General features: G+C 29.6%; 1 protein-coding gene and 1 long non-coding RNA gene across 2 annotated transcripts; both read right to left on the minus strand.

Annotated features, from left to right (window-relative positions):
* Nucleotides 1–7,102: 7,102 nt before the first annotated feature.
* Nucleotides 7,103–8,741, minus strand: LOC114182645. The gene is made up of 2 exons (XR_003604155.1): nucleotides 8,100–8,741; nucleotides 7,103–7,751 (listed from the first exon to the last, which is right to left on the minus strand). It is a non-coding gene; the product is annotated as an uncharacterized LOC114182645 (long non-coding RNA).
* Nucleotides 8,742–10,877: 2,136 nt separating this feature from the next.
* Nucleotides 10,878–12,146, minus strand: LOC114181239 (steroid 5-alpha-reductase DET2-like). Its single transcript, XM_028067642.1, has 2 exons — nucleotides 11,751–12,146; nucleotides 10,878–11,436 (listed from the first exon to the last, which is right to left on the minus strand). Exons 1-2 carry the CDS (start codon nucleotides 12,069–12,071, stop codon nucleotides 10,966–10,968), a joined length of 792 nt encoding a protein of 263 aa, XP_027923443.1. The 5' UTR covers nucleotides 12,072–12,146; the 3' UTR covers nucleotides 10,878–10,965.
* Nucleotides 12,147–15,896: the final 3,750 nt, after the last annotated feature.

A 15,896-nucleotide genomic window follows, 5' to 3' on the forward strand; every position in this document is an offset into this window, starting at 1 on the left:
ATATCCTAAAATTCGATGAGAGCAACCGGTCTCTTAAAATGACAAAAAATTCGATGGAAGTAACCAGTCTCTAAAGAATTAAACAAGATCTAGCAATTAGACTAAAGAATAAAAAGATGTAAGATATGATATGTGTTATACACCATTTTAAAATAGAAATCAAGATAACAAACAACATTAACATAATTCAAACGAGGAAGGAAAAATCATCTTCCAAAGATAACCATTTACAATTTGGATATCAACAACTTCTTTCAGGGGATCTAAAAGTTGAAAAGTCTGCATCAAGAAAGAAGATGATTTTTGCTTGGTCAATAACAACGTTAAATTCATCCTTGAAGGAACATTGAGTCATTCACGATAAGTTTTTACGTCTTATATTCTTGAACATTATAAACTACAAAATGTGATATTAAGAACGATATGCATCCTAGTAGTTCTTTTTGGAGGCCCAACATCTTTTGAACTTATAATAAGAGATATATTATTTGAATCGATAATTAAAAATTATTCAACCTTACCCTCTGCGATGCTAAGTGGGTTGTGTGATAGTAGGCCAAATATTATTGGGGGCTCATTCACTAAAAGGCCGACTTAATAAATATTTATGGAGAGTTACACAAAGGATGTAAAGGGTTGGACAATAAAAGATGGACAACAAATGTGAATGACCAAATTAAATAGAATGTTGAGAGACAATAAAAAAAAATAGAGAAATTTCAGAAAGCATGACAAATTAAGATAAGAGAGGTTCAACAAAGACATATGAATTATTTTAAATGTCCTAGTTAATTGTATTCATCTTTTGACTAAAACTAAACATATTCTATATTTTAAAAAGTTTGGTTGAAATAAAAATACTAATTATCAAATACATGTCTAAATGAGAGACTTCTAAGAAAAAGTATTATGTGAATTAAAGTATGAAAAGAAATTTTCAGTTATTTTTTCAAGAAAATAAATTAGCAAGTTACGTCTTAAATATATTTTAAGGGTCTGTTTTAAGAAATTTATAGTTATAAGTAATTAATCGTAATCTTCATAAAAGACTCGTTATTTAGTTTAAGTTAACAAAACTTTTATTTAAAGATATTTCAAAGTTTGAGTTAACTTGAACGTATTTTAAAAAATTGTAGTTATAACCTATCAATTTTTCTTTTTCTTTTTTAACTAGCATAGGAATGAGATGATTGTAGGTTTGATTATGTCATCTTATATTTTAAATAAAAATTCATCTTAATGGTCATCTCCATTATGTATAAAATTTTGTTTCATTCTCATTTTTATTGGACAATGGGAGTACCATATGGGGTCTATACCCGTCCTTTTATTCTTTCGAATATTAGTTAAATATTTCTTTTAAAAGAAATAAAATCACAACAAAAGAAAATATAATTAAGTATTTAATGTCAAAATCATATATATATATATATATATATATATATATATATATATATATATATATATATATATATATATATATATATATATATATATATATATTCCTTTTACAATCAAATATCAAGAAAGAAATCATAACATTGAATATCAAATAAAAGCATCAAATAATAGTTGGCCAAATGTTAAATATAGAATTACCCTAAAATAAATTACAAAACTAATGACGAAAAGTTAAATTTTTTAGATTAGTTAAAAATAAATAAAGTTGTTTTAGTAATGGAAAATGCATGAGTATGAAAAGAATATGTATTCACTCGTTTTCATATCAAGGAAGGAATTTTAAGAAAATATTTTGCGGGTATCCATTAGCAGACCTTCCGCATGACAGAGGGAGCTACGGCTCCCTCAATTTTTTTTATTTAATTTGCTATATATATTTAAATTATTTATTTATATATTATTGTATTATTTATTTATATATTATTATATTATTTATATTAATTTTTTAAGTTTTTCTTAAAATATCATACGTACATTTTTTTCATTTTTTTTATTTTGTTTTGCTATCTCTTTTTATTTTTCAAAATAAAACTGTAACACAGTAAAATTGATGAGTTAAAGAATATTTTAGATCAATTAATTTATTCTTTTGAATTGATTTATTTTGTATTTTTTTTAAGTATATGTTTTCCTCTTACATGTAATAAGTTTGTCTATTGTGTATTAGGTGGTGTCAAATTCATATTTTTCTAAATAGGTGAGAGATAGTAAATTTATAATAGAAAAATTATGATAAAGAGTAAAATAATTGATTTTTTTTAAGAAGATTTATTCATGTACATCAATCAAACTTGAAAGATTTTATAAGAATCCAAAAATTAAAGACTACAACAAACAACTATCTAAAACTCTCATAGTTGCATATAATGAATTTAAAAAAAATCTAATTTGACAACCTTAAGTTTTTTTTAAAAAAATATATAATTTGACATCCCTAAGTTTTTTTTTTTCCAAGTTCCGCCATTGTAGATATCAAAGTAAGAGTAGAAAGATTTTGGATACCCTCAAATTTTCATGTTCATCGATCAAACTTGAAAAATTTCATGAGAATCCAAAAATTAAAGACTACGAAAAACAACTATCTAAAACTCTTAAAGTTCCATATAATAAATTTAAAAAAATTTAATTTGATATTCCTAAATTTTTAATAAAAATCTAATTTAATACTCCTAAATTTTTAACAAAAATCTAATTTGACAACTCTATAGGATTTTTTCCTAAGTTCCGCCACTATGAGTATCAAAGTAAAAGTAGAAAATTTTGGTACCAAATTTATAAAATATATTAACATTAAAGGAAATTACTTTTATTATTCATTTATATATATAAAGAAAAAGTTAGGAATGAACAAACTTCATCGTTACCCATACCAATTTAAAAGATAAGGTATCACACGTACTTATACCTATACCCATATAATATTTAATCAATATAGAAATTCTTCTATTAGAAATTAACCGAATTGAAATAATAGCCGTAGAAACATATTAATTCATCATCTACTTTTAACAACTCTGTAAGAGTTAAAATGTTTTATTATTATTTCTTATTATATAAAGAAAATTAAGTTACTTTAAAAGTAAATTTAACAAGTACTATTACGGTTTTAAATATAATTAAATAAAAAATTAATCTATCAAGATCATAAAAATATTTAGTTATTTTTAATTAATAATAACATAAAATAAATTTTTATTCTAAATATATTCTTTAGTACTATATGAATTAAGTGTCGGTGTATTTACTTTTTATTGAGGACTAAATACTTAATAATAATATGGAAAAGATAATGCATATAAATTTAAAATATATAGCAATAATTTTTAAAGTGTTCAAAAAAAATAAAGTGTTTAAAAGTCATCGTTGTTTATAGAAGTTTGCTTCCAAATTCATTCCTTTTGAAGATAAGTTCTAGAATTCCTTTTAAATGTTATTCCTCTATTTCTAAAAACACTTCAGAACACGTGCTTCTCACATCTCTTTCCAACGTGTTTGGAAACCCAAGTTTTATTGCTTTAGAGTTTTGTCTGGAAATGATATTTGAACAAAATTTTTTGACAAGATTTTGACAAATCTGACGTGGCACTAAACTTTTAAAATTTTTCTTACAAAATTTTTTAATAAGGTAACGCTTACACGTGCGGGGTTGGTTTATTTGGAAACTGATTGAGAAAAATGAATTAGAGAGAGAAACCAAGTACTTGTCGCCGGAGTAATCGGATTCAGAGAGCCACCGAGCCAGCAAGCATTTCGCCGTCCACACCGGAAGTCACTTACACTATTCTCATACACTATCATTCATTCAGACCGTTGCATTCAAAGTTCGGTGTGGGTTTGCGGAGACTACGGCTACCTTTCGTCGTCGACAGCAAGGATTTCGTCCTCCACAGCGTTGCATTGTAAGTTAGCTTTGCTTCCATTAGACACTTCCCTACGGTGTTCGATGATGATGAATTTAATTTCATTTTCGTAAAGTTTTGAGGTTTTGTGCTAAAAAGTTGGTTTTGAAGATGTTCATTTTTCATAGAAGTTTGGAAAACTGATTTGGTGGTGTTGTCGTGAGTTTTTTGTGCATTTTTAGTGGCCATTGTTGTAGTTCGCTGTTGTGTGTTCTAGAGTTGTGGCTCTTTGCAAATTTTGAAGAAAGCACATGTTTTCTATTTCCATATTTGGGTTGTGGTGTGTTGTTGTTTGGACTTTAAATTTGTAGTGAGTTACTTAATTGTTATTTAATTTCTAGGGTTTCAGCAGAAGGTGGTTTTCAATGTGTGGTGGTTCGCCAATGTCATGTATTCCGTGTTGTGTAAGAAATGTCCTCTGGTTTGTGTTGCACTTTGGAACAATGACATTGATCGCAATTTTTTTGCAGTAGTAGGATATGAAAACGTTATGGCTGGTTAATTTGGATTTAATGACAAGGTATTGACATGATGTTATTTCTATATTCTGTTGTGATTCTTTTGTTGTCTAAATTAAAATGAAGTATTAATTTTTTCAATTTTTTTATTGTTAGGCTCGATTGCGTACATTTTGTTACACAAAGTGCATTGTCGAAATGAATGGATTGATCTTGGATAGCCATCGTGCAAGGATTGAGGATACACCATTCAAATAGTGTTTGCACATGCGAAAACCATTGTAGATATGTAACCCTCTTTTGCTTGAGATGTTGAAGCGTTGGTTACCTGCTCAGGAATCATTTTGTGTGATGCAACGGTCTATCCCGTTTACTTGTGCTGACATTTGCATGTGTTTAGGATTGGAGGTTGTTGGGTTAAATGTAGATTTTGATAAAAATGTTTGTGGGGTAGTGGGTGGACTTTTGGAAGATAGAATAATAATTGTTGAAACTATTATTGAAATCATTAAGAGTATGGTTGAGAGTGATTCTGATGAAGTTGATAATGTATGTCGTTTGTACATATTTGTTTGTTTTATTGTGCTTTACTTTCTTAGGAATTCAAAAACTATTATTCCTTGTAATGTTTTAGATGATATAGACAGGTTATCAAATTACAATTGGGGTAAAGCAGTTCATAGTTATTTGGTTAAAAGTTTAAGTCGTGCGTTTTTGGCACTCTGGCAGACAGAGCTTTGCCTAAGTGGGTCAGCAACAATTTTGCAGGTACACAGTACTTCATTTAATTATTATTTTTTATTTGTATAATGTTTAAAATGTTATAATCTAGCATGTTGTTTGGTATAGATTTGAGGTGTAGAAAGACTTCTTTGTGTGGGCTAGAATTACAGTTAATGTTTCCGAGAATATTGGCCTGACCGGATGTTCACTTCAAGTCAAGACACATTGAGAAGTTGTTCCAAGAGAGCCAAGTAAAAGTCCATACAATTTATGGTTTATAACAATGTTTAATATTTTTTAACATTAAGTTCTTTGTTTTGGTGTTATTTTAGATATTCTGGAAATGGAGGTTGAAAGAAGAAGATAAGCAAAATAAAATGATTCGTGAAGCGTTGCAACTGAGTGAGGAACCAAACTCCAAAAAATCATGTGGATGTAAAGTTGGCTTCGACAAAAGATTTGCTAAAGAGGTTGAGAAACCATGGAAGACACCTACGAAGGATGAATGAGGAAATGAGTGTATTGCGCGAAGAAATATCTTCTCGATGTCATGGTGGGGATGATAAAGGTGGGCAAGATGTCGAGGGAGAAGAAGGTGAGCATGATGATGAAGTTCGTCCTGATGATGCAGATGTCGTTGAAAGAATGAATGGTGATGATGTTGGGAAAGCCTTTGATTTGAACTCTGCATTCGATGTAGGCATTTCTGGTGAAGTTGAACTGCTTCAAGCCATAGTTCCATATGTTGCACAACAGCCATCAATGATTGAATTTAAAGTTGACTTCATGAAGTTGTATAGGAGTGTAACATATTTCAGTGTACCTTACAGGTATTAGTAATCTTTTTGTTCATTACTGTTATGAAGTGGTTATATAAATTTTTTTATATGTTATTAACATAGTTTAACTGTAGGGTGGTGGCCAACATTAATGGGCAGATATTGGGTATCTCTGAGTGTTGGGGTTTTGGTCTTGGAAAGAAGGTGGACAATATGGTAAGAAGCCTGTTTACAAGATTTGAATTGCTCAAGTATTTCTTACCATGAATTGTACATAATATTTTGTAAGTTATTCTATTTGGTGGGAGCACAATGATGTACTTTGAACAACGTCGATATGGTCATGTGAAGAGAATACATTTCAATCCTCTATATACGGTAAAAAGAATGTTTGGTTATGAATTATTTAGTTTGACCTTAGTTATAAATAACTAATGTCCGTTATGAATGTAGACCCATGTGTTGCACGATTCACGTAGGATGAAGGTTAAGAGACGACAATGGACATTGAAAAACTACCTTGCCTACTTTCGTTCAGGACTGATATTGTTAGAGGACATTTTGGCTGCTGATTTTGTCAGATTATTTAATTATTATGTTGTATTTTTTGTCCTAAATAGTTGTAAGGTTATTGATTATAGTTATTTTGTGTTGCATTTGTTTGCCCCAATTATGCATGAGGATCATTGGTGGTGTTACGTTGTAAATTGTCAAGAGAAGAAGCTATTTGTGCTGGATTCGATAGGGCATTCGAACAAAAACCGTAAAAGAATAGACAACGCATGTGTAAGATTACCATTTTGTAATATTGGTTATTTATAGGTTGTCATTTATTTGTAGTTGGTTCACTTAATGAGTGCTTATTATGTTTACACTATAGGCTCATAATTTTGAATTGCTTTTTGGGATGTTGATGAAGTGTTCAGAAGATGACCGACCAAAATTTGAAGTTCAATGCGACATAATTCCCATTTTTAACCGAACTTGTGAGTGTTTACATTTCTTGTAATTCAACCATTGTTTAGTGTCACTGTAGTTTGCTAATTGAGTGTGTTTATTTATTTTATTGTGGGCCTGTTTAGATATGATTGTCACATTATTATTCTTCAAATGACGGAGTTGTGGGATGGTCATAAGAAATTTGATGGCAATAGCATGCCCCATTACACCAATGTAAGTTATAGTAAGTTCATGAAGTTTGTTTTTTGATTTTCTATTTGAGTTTGATGTATCTACAGTAACATATTTGTTATTTGTGTGGCAGGAACAACTACAACAGATAAGACAACAATACATTTGGGATTGGATTCTAAATGTTGACAATATCCACAGGCATGACGTCCTTCAATACTACGACGTGCTTGTAAAAAGTTAGCTGTTATTCAAAAGATAATCCTACAAAAGACTTATACACCACCAATATCATCATCAAATTTCAAAAGATAATCATATATCAACTTAACATTAATTATTTCACCCCCAAAAATATTCCAATTGTCACTATCCACAACTATCTCATTTAAATCATTTCTTTCACCCAAAATCCTCAAACCTAACCCTAAACAAACATTTAATAGATTAAATTCCACGACTTGGCCACCAACATCAAAACTGCCCCTTCTTTCAACCCATTTATAACATAAATGACTTAAAAGATTTCTAGTTATCTTGACCAAATCATTTAACATGGTGAACCACCAAAAAGGAGTGACTGCAATATACTCCTTTTGTTGCACACTTAATGTATTGTTTAAAGCACCGATAAACTTTGTTTTGCAGCAATGACGAAATAACATCTGAAAAACATAACAAACAGGTAAACGTCATTCATTATAATTGAAGAAAGATCAATACATGACTCCAAATTAACACATCTTCTTCTCCTCAGTGCAATCAACATATTCATCACGTTTGTTGTCCATTTTGTACTCCTACACCACCATACATATCAAACAAACCACCCGCATCACAAAATATCACATGTAAAGGCAACAATAATTAATCCCACATCAATAACCTTTACACACACCAAACAACCAAATCAACCACCAACATTTAAGCAAACACAAAGATAAAATGTTCATTGACCAAGCATATCATACAAACAAAACACATCACCAACAACCACATGGAGAGCCAACAATACATTAACCACAAATCAATCAACTTTACACACACACGCCTACAAAATCAAACTCCCCCAATTCAGTCAAACTTTCAAAACTAAATTAAATCATTCTCTACCCATTTCAATCCTTTATACCAACGAAATATGTTACCTTTGGGTTAAATAAATGAAATGGGATCACAGAAGGGTTCAATGGTACGGTGGGCACGATGAAACGGTTGTCGTCAACGACTTCCGCTACTCCCTGTCTCTGGTAACCCACCCAAACAGCTGCAATGCGTCCAACTTTCCACCACTAGTCTGCAGTGCTTCACTTCTCTCATTCTCTCGATGTCTTCAATGATTGTTCCTCTCTTTTTCCTTTGCAACACTTTTTCTCTCTCCGTCTCTGTCTCCACCACTGCTCAAAAAAATTTCTGTATTTCGGTGTCTATCTCTCTTTCACTTTCTGCCTGCAATGCTCCAAGGGATTACTGTCTTTCGCTCTCTCTGTGTCTCCTGCTATTTCAGCGAGAGTGTGGCGGAACTTCGTTTTCTCTCTCTCTTTCACTTCTCTCTTTCGCCCGTTCTCCCTTTCTCTCTCTAATTCACTTCTCCCTTTCAATTTCCAAAGAAACCAATGCCGCACGTGTAACTGTTCACTTATTAAAGCTTTTTGTAATAAAAATTTTAAAAGTTTGTTGCCACGTCAAATTTGTCAAAATCTTGTTAAAACATTTTGTTCAAATATATTTTCTTTTGTCTCGTATAAAATTTTCAACAAAACAATATTTTACTTTACATTTTAAATCATTTAATTTTTTACCTTCCATATCTCTTTCTCTGTTTTCAATATCTTTTATATTTAAACCAAAGATGAGAATGAAAAAAAAAAAACGAGAAAAATACAAACTGTCATACAAAAGATTGGGATCCTGCCAAATTCCCAATAGGACAATAAAGAATGTTATACATTTTTGGTACAAACTATAAACACAATTATCAATATATGTTTTTTTTTTTCAAAAATGATTGTTTGTAACTTGTTTTTAGTCTCACATTGTATATTACTTAATAATGTTTAGAATAATATGGTGTTTCATTTCCAATAATGAAAAATAAATTTGATTTAACTTGGTCCTAAAAATTTACTTGTATACATAATTGATAAAGCATTCAATTTATGATAAATTATAGTTGTTTTAATGTGAAATCAACTAACTTTGCACAATTAACAAATTTAAGAACTATATTATTATTTGATGATTAAATTGTCAAAAACAACTTTAAAAAAAATAAAGTAGTATTTTATTTTATTTTTCTTCAATACACTTGAAAATAAAAAGGAAGTAAAATCAGCCATAAAAGACAAAAACATAAAGCTTCATAAATATATATTAATTAATAATTAACCTCATAAAACAATATAAAACAAAATTAAGAAGATTATTAACCTGGTAAGCACGTCTCCGTCCCATAAATACGTCTTCCATCATCAAATCTTTGAAATTCACAAAACTTCTCTCCATCTTATTCTATCAAAAATAGTTAAATCATTATTACATACATCATTAATATCAATAAGATAAAAAAAAAGTTAGATGATCATTTAATTATGTAACTTCTACAACAATTATTTAAAATTGTTATCATTAAGATTTCTGATTAATCATCACGTCACACTTTTTCATCATACATAAATATTAAAAACTTCAACATTATATTACATAAATGGCTAATGACGATCGATCCATATCCTCTTTCATATTTGTACACAACTCAATCTCTCTATATTCTCTCTCATTTTTCTTTTCCAAACTCTTTGTTTATTAGAAAGTTGCTTTCTTCTCTCAGCCTTATTATTTTAAAACAAAAACCATACTAATCAAGGTTAAATATATATAAACAATTATTATAATCTCTTCATAGAGAGAATAATGATAAAAGCATCGCAAGGCAAACGTGCAACATTACTTAAGTAATTAATTAATAAATAATGGCTTAATTAGAAAGATATTGTTCTAGACAATCTGAAGTTATCTTACGAATCTTTTACAAGGACCTAAAATTCAAGATACGACAACCTTGATCTCATCATTGGAAGAAAAGCAATAAAAACAAGATAAACAATAAAAAATTTCATATTGGTCTTCCTATAATATTATAATTAGAAAAAGATAATATATAATAAACAAAGCTTTTCATGCATCACTCTCAAACCAAATAATACAACTTTTAAATGAAGAAAAGTCCTTACATCCTTCACCATAAATGTCCAATAATACCCTTTTCCAATTCTAGCCACTTTGAACACCAATAATATTTTGTTTTGTTGTATAAGATTAATGTCACAATAAGTTGAAAAAAATGAATTTCCTTTTAGCAATCCACACTTTTTGCACAATTACTCCTTAAAGATTTTCTTTTACTCTTATTTTTAAAGAAAAAAATATAATTTCCAAAATTGGAGCACAAGGTGTGTCCAAATGTAGCTCTTACTCTATTGATCTAATTTTCTAACCATTTGAGACTTGGATTAAAAATACATCAGTAATGAATATAGTTGATTCTTTCCAAAGAGATCATTTAAAACCAATGAAACATGAATTTATGAGTCCCGATCTTTATATATTATAGTTAAAATCCTTATATTATAGTTAAAATGGTTGAAAGAAGACGTTCCATTGAGTCGGTATGAAAATTTTTAGGAATTGAATTCTTAAAATTAGACATTTTTCTACTTCTTCTCTTACTTCTGTAGCTGCACCATCAACCAAAATCTTAACCACATTAGGATACTAATTAGCCTTCTATGTTCAGATTTTATTTAGAATATAAGTGCTTTTTTGATTTGGTGCGTGAAGTCTCAGATCCATGTTTCTGTATTAAACAAAAAATGCTGTTCTAATTTTTACTGCGAATTTACTTTCACAGTAAAAGCATACAAACATAAACCACAACATCAAAATCAGTTTTATTCTGCTTTATCCATTCTCATCCAGACACACACAAGTAAAATTATATTATGATTGCAACATTTAGAAGACAAATGGAATGACAGCCTTAACATTCTGAGGAAAATCTTCAAACTTGGAAACATACCATTTCCTAGTGGAGTAACTCCTACCCAGCAAGTACAAATTAGTGCCTATAGCGAAAGAGAATGCGTATAGTGTCTGAGAAATGAAGAAGATTCCATAAAACACAATGATCTCAAAGAGGTAATGGGGGCAGATCACAAGCCCAAAAAGGCCACCCTTTGGAATCTTGTACTCTTTTTCACCCTCTTTCCTTAAGTTGGATAGAAGATAGTGGTGGTAGAAGTTGCAAATGATGGCTACCACAAAAATTACAGTGCCAGGATACAACAGATTCATCGGTGGCTCTGGAAGGCCATTTGTGAGGTGTTGAGAATAGGTCATAGTTGCTGCTGATAGGAAATAACTCAGAGTGATGGGGATTGCAGATTCAAGAGTCATGCCTCCACTGTATTTGTGAATAAACAGAACCTGCACATCACCAAACATTCTTACTTGAACTAAAATCAAGTAAAAGAACAAGTATGTGATCCAATCAATGAACTGTTGCAAGATACTTTGTAGACTATAGTCCAGAAGTTCACCCAAAAATATGGTGGATTGATTGCTAAAAAGTCAAAGTTGGAACAGAGACAATGATACAGATTGAGAAAATTACATGTTTGATCATGAATGATATCATACAGAAGGAATTCAGACATAGATTCCAACATAGATTCTAAACTTCAAACCTTGTACTATACTAGGTATTGCTTTTATGCATAGTAGCATAAGGAAAGTGTTACCTCAAAGACCCTCTTGAAGAAATGGAAAGTAACAGCAGATTGAAGGATGATGGACCTCAAACTTTGAGGAGGAAAGATCCAGAAGGATGCAAGGCCAGCGAGGAAAGCAGGAGTGTACAAGAGAAGCATGCCAACTTTACTTGGCAACTTGATCTGCTTTTGTGCAGAGGGATTAGCATTCCAAAACTTAGAATAGTTCAAATGCTTCCCTTTAATTTCTGACAGGAAAGAACTCACAAGTATCACGAAGCTTATCACTGTCAACCCCGAAACCACCACAGAAGGTGGCGGCGGGAACATGAAGCTCAACAAAACAGACATCACAATGGCGGTGTATGCTAATTCTACCCTCTCTTCACACCTTGTTTTGTTTCTCAGACTCAGCTAAAGAAAATGCATCATAATGGTTCACTTATATAGTTAATTACATATTATGTTGAAATAATTATAGTGGGATCCACATCGATTGGGTTTGTGATTAAAGCAGAACAGAATCATGAATGGAATAAACCAACTTGTCAAACACGTGAAAATTATATTAGTAAATAATTTGTATCTGTTTTTTTTTAATTTTAAAATGTCTGTCGATTATAATTCAACTCATCTAACTTTTTAATAAACAAGTAAGAAATGTAATAAGTGATTGATAAAAGAACGAGATGATAAAAAATGAAATTGAGAAAGATGAAAGGAAAGTTGTATTTGCTTATATTTTTGGGCTAAATTATATAATTTTCATTTATCTTATTTATAAGATTAATTCAATCTGGTCATTTTTCTTTTTGAAAAAGTTACTTACTCTTTTATCTTTTAAATTTTAGGATTATTCTAAAATGGCTATTGTTTTAAATTTTAAGATAGGATTTCAACCATTTTTCCCCACTAATTAAAGATACAAACTTGTTATGGTAATTCACCTACATATTAAAAAATGAAAATGAATAATGTGATAATATTTAGTTGAAAACTTATTCCCACAAATGGTCTAAAAAATAATATGATATTGAAAATTTTCAATTGTTGCTGGTGAATCAGTAGAAAATATTACTAATTTAATTTGATATATTAAAAGTCAATTAGTATTTTATATCAAGTATATTAAGACGGCATTAATAGGATCCACCACACTTTCTAAAATGTCTTTACAAGTTATTACAAAACAAGTTTGAAATTAGAAAATATTTTGGATGTGATTATCTAATAATTTGCATATTATCAGAGTATTTGTTCTTTAGTATAAAAGAGAATAATGGCAACCAAAAAGAACAAGACTCGGCAATTTTTGTATTGAGAGAAAAAGAAATATACGGAATCAGGGGATGAGGGAAGACAGACACGTGTAAATTTGAAGGTCGATTGATTTGACACGATATGCAATTTCCTTGATTTTTAACTTTGCAATTTAAACCAAAAAAATACAATTGTAATGGGTTTTTCAAAGTTAAACAATTTATAAATAATAAAAATTAGTTAAAGTCAATAGAAAATTATTCATTGTTAATAATAAATACTTGTTGTATTTAAAGGATGAAAATTTTAAAGTTAAGAAAATATGAAAAAATGTATTAGTAAATTTAGAATTAATTATATATTTTATTATGTGTAACATCACGTATTAGCATTTTAAAATTAATAAAATAGTACGACTTCTTTATAAAATAAGAAACATGTAATATAATGTATAAGGTATATTAATAGAATTTTATAACAGATAGTATTATAAACATACATCACGTATATACTTAAACTTAACTAATAAACTCTATACAAAACTAACCACTTAATAAAACTCTTCGAAACCTTCCACTACTCTAACTAATATCTCCTCACTCACTAAAAGTGTCTTTATACTTGCAACTTCATCTACTCCCACCAAATAGGTGATCATTGTAAGAAAAGAGACGAACAACACAAGAAGACACAAAAACACACAAGGTAAGCTAGTGTTCAAAAGAAATATTAATACATATATTTATATCTTCCTAAAAAACCTACAACATGGTATATGTCATATCTATATCTATAATCACACAAGCAGTTGATACTAAATTCAATTATCCGAATACATGCCATAGATATAGGTATCACTAAGATACCTCCTTCCAGACTCCACTATATTAAGGCATACACTAACAATAACAACACTAGGAATTTCCCTTGAAATCCTTCAAACTTCATCATATATGTTCATCACATAACCTTATATTCAATTTATCATTATAAGAACCATGAACATACTTCATATAAATCCCAAAATAACTTAAAAAAGTTAAATCAAGCATAATAGTTAAAACAAGGCATCTGACACTCAGCACTAGCGCTCAATGTCATTTGCCTCGTAAAAACAAACGCTCAATGCCAGCACATAGCACTTAACATCATGGAAATTAATTACTCCCAAACCTGCATAGGTCTTTAGCGCTCAGCGACGTCTAGCCAATGCTCAATGTTATTCGGCTCGTAAAAATGAACGCTTAGCGCTGTCACGTGAGGCTTAGTGCCATATCAGAAAAACCATATTTTTGTGTTATGATTTAGGTAAATTGGGGGTATCCAATAGCTCAATTTGGTACTTCTCTCTTATCACTTCATTTCAAAACAATTTTCACCAATTAGATGTGGTACCAAATTGCTAATTGAACCATAATCTCAATTACCTAATTCACACAATAAGGTAAAACCATAAGCATTCAACATACTAATTTTATCAACCATCATACTATATTAGAATTCATCAATCACAGTCAATCTCGTACATGTTATATCAGAATTCATCAATCACAACCAATCTCATTCCTTAAAAAAAAGTGTTGAAATTTAACTTACGCGAACGAAGAAATTGATCGGTCCAACTTGAAGTGTTCGCTGTAAGAATCACTCCTAAGGTATCAAATCTTCAATCAGGCGAACAGAGGAGGAGAACCCTTAGAGAGAAGTCAGTGAAAGTCTAGAAAAGTGGTTTCTAAAGAGATGAAAAAGAAATTATGAATTTTAAAATAATGAAACTCATTTATAACAATTCAATTTATACTAACAATTTTTAATATTAAGATAATTGAATTTCACTATTTTTAAACTACTATTACTTCTAAATTGTAAATTAACTGTTTCTTTTTTTAGTCTACCGTTATAACTTAATATTAATTGTCATTAAAATCATATCATACCAATATTGTCTAATTACACTATTTTAAATCTCATCTCACCAATCACAAAAGATATAATTTGAGGATATAATACTAAAAAATTAAGTGTATTTCATCTAAAAAAAGAAGTATAAATATGATTATCTAACCTAGAACAAACATATTCTTATATTTGATTGTTGTGGCAAAGTGTACTCAAAATCTTAGAAAAACACCTCATACTATATAACATTCCTCCTATATGACTTTTCATCTTAATTAACATCTTTTATTAAGATTTTTAATTATATGGTTTTAGTTCTACCTTCAGGTAATTTGTAGATTAATTCTTTTTTTATCTCATGTCCCATGAAGGGAAATATTATTGTGTTTTGCAATCTTCTCTCTTTTATGTATTCAAAAGATGACCCTTATAGTTTTTCAATCTTCTCTATTTTATGAAAAACAAAAGAACAAATGAAAGAAAATTATTATAACTATATGATTATCTTTTTTGTAGGATCGGTTGTTGCGAAACCATTCTCAACATACGAGTGAAGAGTGATCCACCACCATATTACAATGGACTGAAATGCAATTTAGGAACTGAATTTTGTACAATATGTTGCAACGGACAAAGATCTAAACATGGTGTATGTGTGAAGTAAGGAACATTTTTTGTTTGTTGATGTCAATAAAATTACAATATTGTACCAATTTTTATGAGAGAACTAAATAAAATGTATGTTTTGCTTTAAATATCGATTTTTTTATGATTACAAATAACTTATAGAAGTTTGAAAAATAAATAACTATGAAGTAATACTAAGAGTTTGAACAATAAATAATTATGGAGTAAATTGAATTTTAATTATGATTTACCTGTGTTTTTGAAATTTCATCAAATTAATGGATTCACTAAAACTCCAAAATATCCAAAGTACGATATTTTGTAAGATAACCACTTCTTTCTCAATTTTTTAGATGAATGGTATTAAATATCCTTTTTGTAGAGATTACA

This window comes from Vigna unguiculata, chromosome 4 (assembly GCF_004118075.2).
Source record: "Vigna unguiculata cultivar IT97K-499-35 chromosome 4, ASM411807v1, whole genome shotgun sequence".
Taxonomy (NCBI): domain Eukaryota; kingdom Viridiplantae; phylum Streptophyta; class Magnoliopsida; order Fabales; family Fabaceae; genus Vigna; species Vigna unguiculata.

Excerpts from the sequence above, each read along its gene's own strand:
- LOC114181239 (XM_028067642.1), bottom strand. The coding sequence starts at position 12,071 with ATGTCTGTTTTGTTGAGCTTCATGTTCCCGCCGCCACCTTCTGTGGTG. Across the intron at positions 11,437-11,750 it reads TCTTCAAGAGGGTCTTTGAG|GTTCTGTTTATTCACAAATA; the intron begins GTAACACTTTCC and ends GGTGATGTGCAG.